At 50.6% G+C, this 4,886-nt stretch overlaps 2 protein-coding genes across 2 annotated transcripts in view; both read left to right on the top strand.

Moving 5' to 3' along the window:
• Positions 1-720: 720 nt before the first annotated feature.
• Positions 721-2,811, top strand: TEOVI_000422100 (lipase domain protein, putative; the record flags this gene model as incomplete). The annotated part of the gene is made up of 1 exon (XM_067227016.1): positions 721-2,811. One exon carries the CDS (start codon positions 721-723, stop codon positions 2,809-2,811), a length of 2,091 nt encoding a protein of 696 aa, XP_067083117.1.
• Positions 2,812-3,618: 807 nt separating this feature from the next.
• The window catches only part of TEOVI_000422200 (serine/threonine protein phosphatase 5), a gene marked incomplete at both ends in the record, with an annotated part of 1,338 nt that continues 70 nt past the window's right edge, over positions 3,619-4,886 (top strand). Inside the window, one exon of the mRNA XM_067227017.1 lies at positions 3,619-4,886. Coding sequence (XP_067083118.1) covers positions 3,619-4,886 — 1,268 coding nt within the window.

The following is a 4,886-nucleotide window of genomic DNA, read 5'->3' on the forward strand; positions in this document are numbered from 1 at the left end:
GGAGATGTTCTGCTGCATGGCTGTGTATGAGGACAGAAGTTGTAGTGCGCGACTGAGTGACAACTTAGTGCTGATTGATACCAACGCTTTCAGCGAGAGTGCTGTACTTGACTGACACGTACCTGCAGTAATTTCCCCCATTGCTGTTTCTTCAGTGTTACCTTCTATTTCTGAGGAGGCCCGTAGCCACGGCATGCCTTTTTGGTGGTGCGTTGTGGGTGGTGGCTTTCCAAGAGGCGAGGCGAGTATGTCGGTGCCTTGTGTACACACCGTCTATCCTCCTTTCTTCTAGTTTCTTCCCTGTGATATTCCTTATTGTGCCACCAGGTGTTTGTTGTGCTTGCTCGTACTTGCGTACACATGTGCTATGGTTATGTTAATGCTCGGTTGTTAATATGCCCGCTGCGTGTCGCACTTTAAGTTGCCACACGGACGAGGCATGGTGCAATATCTACCTGGGACACTGTTCTAATTCATATGATGTTGCTGATACTTTATTTGCCGTCTACCGTAAGTCGGGAAGGGTGCATTTTGCGTTGAGCGGTGGTGAATGACAGCCACTGGGTTTCGGTTTAGCCATTAATGTTGCTTTTACTCGGGGGGTTATTGTGCATGATGTACCAGGGTTCTGCTGCATCCACTGGTTGCTTAACACGCTGGTGTGTCCATTCTTGCAGTTATTGAAAGTTTGCGTTCTTCTCCTCACGTCTATTTCGTAGAATGCCGGCGTTGCAATGGTTAGGAAGGAAGTGGCGCACTGGAACTGATGATTTTTTTCTATCCAGCTTCGTATTTTTCTCCGCTCTCACTACTAGTGGGACCCTTATACTATCGCGCTTTGGCGGATGGTTCAGTGTTGACATGAAGGGATGCCCAGGAGTTCCTCCAAAATACGAACGGTGTGTGTATGCCCTTGGAATCATCAGCTGTGTTGGCGCTTCGTTTCACCTTGCTAGTGCGTTGCTGAGTTGTCGTGGTGGTCCATTCCATGTGTCGAAGCGGCGTCATGTGGGCACGCTTCTTTATTTGACGACAGCAACGGCGCTAAGTTGTTTGCCGCTCAGTTCCGTTGTTTTGAAGTATTCCTTGTATGACGGGTTTATGAAAATGTGCGATCCATTTTCAAGACGCTCCCTGTACGCATCTCTGCTCGTCAATATCGTGGTTTCGCTGCTGCATGTCATCTCCCTCCTCCTTTCATTCGACCCCAATGGGGGTCGCAAGTGGGGGGACTCAGAGGAGTACAAGATGTTGTGGGGCAGGCGGTGTCGCCTCCTTTGTTGCTGTTGCTTCCGTCCAGCAGAAGACGACGATGACGTGTTTGAGGATGCAGCAGCTACTCTAGCTGCGTTCTTTCAAGGTTATGATTTGGTGCCCAGCGACATATTTGCGGGCATGATCCTGCTACACGACGCACAGCGGCGGGTGCTTCTTGAGCGTGTGGCGCACGTTCGCTTTCCGCCACCAGATGATGGGTGCAAAGAGCGCGTTAGTAGCCAGGCCCGCTACTTCCCTTTGCTAACCTCACAGCAACGGCAGTGTGTGGTGGAACTGCGGCAGTACAGCCGTTTTTACATGGCCGCTTATGGGTGTCTTCTGTATCTTCATATGAACCTCTGTACTGGCCTACCGAAGTTGTGCTGCAGCGACCCAAAGATGTGCTGCCGCAAGCGTGCAAACTCGCACCAGGGGGCGGGTTGCTTCTGCGATCTGACGGCTGCCCTCAAGGTGAGTGGCCTTGCAGAGGAAGATATTATCCTTTCTAATTGGAGGAATGCTCTCTTTCGCCCTGTGTTCTACGTCGCTTTGGACCGAGAGACGGCATCCATTGTTGTTGCAATCCGTGGGACGCTCTCATTTGTTGACTGCATAACCGATGTGACGGCTACCCCGGAGCCACTGTTTATTCCCGATCTGGCGAATAGTGAACGCGCGTGCGCCAACGACTATTATGTTCACGGGGGGATAAAACGGTCTGCTGAATACGTGTTGCGCGAGCTGAGGGAGTCGGGTGTGCTCGAGGCGGTGCTGCATGGTGGGCTCAATAGCTACAGACTCGTCGTCCTGGGGCACTCGCTTGGTGCTGGTGTTGCCGCGGTACTTAGCATCTTGCTCTACGCCACAGAAGAGGGTGTACGGGAGCGGTTGCGATGCCTTGCGTATTCACCACCTGGGGGGCTGATGTCACCGGCTCTTGCGCACTACAGCAAAGATTTTATCTTAGCCTGCTTTGTCGGAAACGATGTAATCCCACGGACGGCCTCTCACACTTTTGACGATCTCCGGGAATCAGTGCTGGACGTGCTGGAGAGCTGCAACATGTCGAAACCGTTGATTTTCGCGAACAGATGCATTCTAGGAAGGCGGAACAGCTCGGCGGGCAGGTGTGAACCGTTATCTTCAGAGGAAAGCAGGGCAGTGCGAGCGCAGTTGCAGTCCAAAGCGTGCGTACTCCCTATGGATCAGAGGAAACTGTTTCCCCCATATACGCTGGTGCACCTACGCAAGGCCGTGGTGCGGTGGACTCCTAAAAGCTGTTGCTGCATCCCATGTTGTTGTTGTAGCAAGCGGGAGAACGTGTTTGTCCCTACATTCGAGACTCCGGACGACGTGCAAACCGTGGTGTGCTCCCCATCGATGTTTTCCAACCACTTCCCAGACTACGTATTTGACGCGCTTGAGGAAACAACGGAGCGGCTGCAGCGCGGTGAGCTAGAGCGATTTTTCGATTGCCAATACTACAACACAACCAACTTTGCACACCCCACCTATGGTGCAACGCCCGTTAACGGTAGCATGGGCGTTGTGTAGGCCGAAACATCTTTAGCCCACACATGTGGACTACGGTTGGCGTGCAGCCGCAGGTTCTTGCTACGACGATTTTTCTCTACATTCCGGAGGACCTTACTTCCTCACGTTAATTTACTGTAATTGAGGCGGTGCTGGGAGGTCCACGACTGTGTGGGTTACTTATTGCATGTGCCGACAGATGCTGCTCTTCGTGATTCCCAAAACTATTTTTGTGAGGTCCCCCACACGTGATGTTGTCGGTTTCGCTCATATGTGTATGTATACGTATGTTGTTTACGGTAGTGGGCGTGTGTGCCTCGGAGATTTGGGATCTTGATGATCTTGTGTTTCATGATTAGGGTCGCAACACGGGAAGTCGTTTTGAGAGGCCCTCTAACCGCCGTTACTGACGGCTGTCTTTTTACGTTTTTTTTTAGCAGTGTAGAGTTCTCGAGGAAGTCTTCCGTTTCGTGGTTGCCGTAATGCATGTGGGGTTGGTTTCGACTATTTGAAGTTCCTCGACTCATTTCCTATTTCTCAAGCGTGCTTTGCTGGTCTCACCTTCCTCCCTCTATTAACGCGCCATGGATGCAAAGTGGGTCACCACAGCTTCGCGTTAGGGACTGGCCGGTGGCGGGAACGGGGGGTCATTATCAACTTTTCCGAGAGAGTGCGTGCAAATGCCAACACATTAGCATTCTTTAAATCATTCTCTTTGCATATCCTCTCTATTACTATGATTATTGTATATATATATATGACTCAGCTAAATACGTGTTCTTTCTTTTCCTTTGCTTCTTGAAGCATTGGCTGGAAGGTCGTGTTGCGATGGCCGGGGTAGAGGAAGCAGACAAGCTGAAGCAGCTGGGAAACGCAGCCTTTAGTGAGCGCAAGTGGCACCTTGCCATTGACATGTATACGAAGGCTATCGAACTGACAAAAACGCCAACATTGTTTTGCAACCGTGCACTTGCAGAGCTTAGAGCTGAGCTTCCCGGTGCGGCGCTTGCTGACGCTGATGCGGCGTTAGGGATAGAGCCAACCTTCGCAAAGGCCTATTACCACAAGGCATCCGCGTATCTGAGCCTTGGAAAACACAAGCAGGCGCTGACAAACTACAAGAAAGTTGTGGATTTGGCACCACAAAATTCCGATGCGCAGGCGAAGGTGGAGTTTTGTAAGAAGGAAATACGCCGAATCAACTTTGAAAATGCCATTATGACTCCAGACGAGGCACCTCTGTCGCAGACAATTAAACTGGGCAGTGTGCGTGCTGATTACGATGGGCCTCGTATCGAAAATGAAACCGTCACCGTAGAATTCGTGGAAGCGATGAAGGAGCATTTCAGGTTAGAGAAACTCATTGACCGGCACGACGTCATATTTATCCTGTTGGAGGTGCAGAAGATTCTGAAAAAATGCCCTAACTTTGTGTCCATCAACGTGCCAGTTGGTGAAGAAATAACAGTGTGTGGTGACACGCACGGGCAGTATTACGATCTCCTCAATATATTCAAGTTGAACGGGAATCCCTTGGAAACGAACCGGTACCTTTTCAACGGTGACTTTGTGGACCGCGGTTCGTACTCATTTGAAAATATCATGACGCTGTTTGCGTACAAAGTACTTTACCCGGATCACTTTTTCTTATCTCGTGGGAACCATGAGGGTGTTTCCATGAACCGAATGTATGGGTTTGAAGGGGAAGTAACCCAAAAGTACAACAGCGAAATGTTTCGCCTCTTCACGGAGGTATTCAACAGTCTTCCAATCGGTCACATTATTAACAACGAGGTGTTTGTAGTGCACGGCGGTCTTTACTCCTCGGATAAGGTGACATTGGATGACCTGCAACACCCTAACCGATTCCGTGATATACCTGAGAGCGGTCTAATCTGCGAAAGCCTGTGGTCCGATCCACAGCCGATGCCTGGGCGAGCCCCAAGTAAGCGTGGGGTGAGCTGCCTGTCTTTCGGGCCGGACGTAACCGAGACGTTCCTAAACAATAACAACCTTAAACTGCTCGTACGCTCTCATGAGGTAAAGGACGAGGGGTACGAGATAGAACACGGTGGCAAATGCATTACAGTCTTCAG

This window comes from Trypanosoma equiperdum (assembly GCF_001457755.1).
Source record: "Trypanosoma equiperdum strain OVI genome assembly, contig: ctg_882, whole genome shotgun sequence".
Classification (NCBI taxonomy): Eukaryota; Euglenozoa; class Kinetoplastea; order Trypanosomatida; family Trypanosomatidae; genus Trypanosoma; species Trypanosoma equiperdum.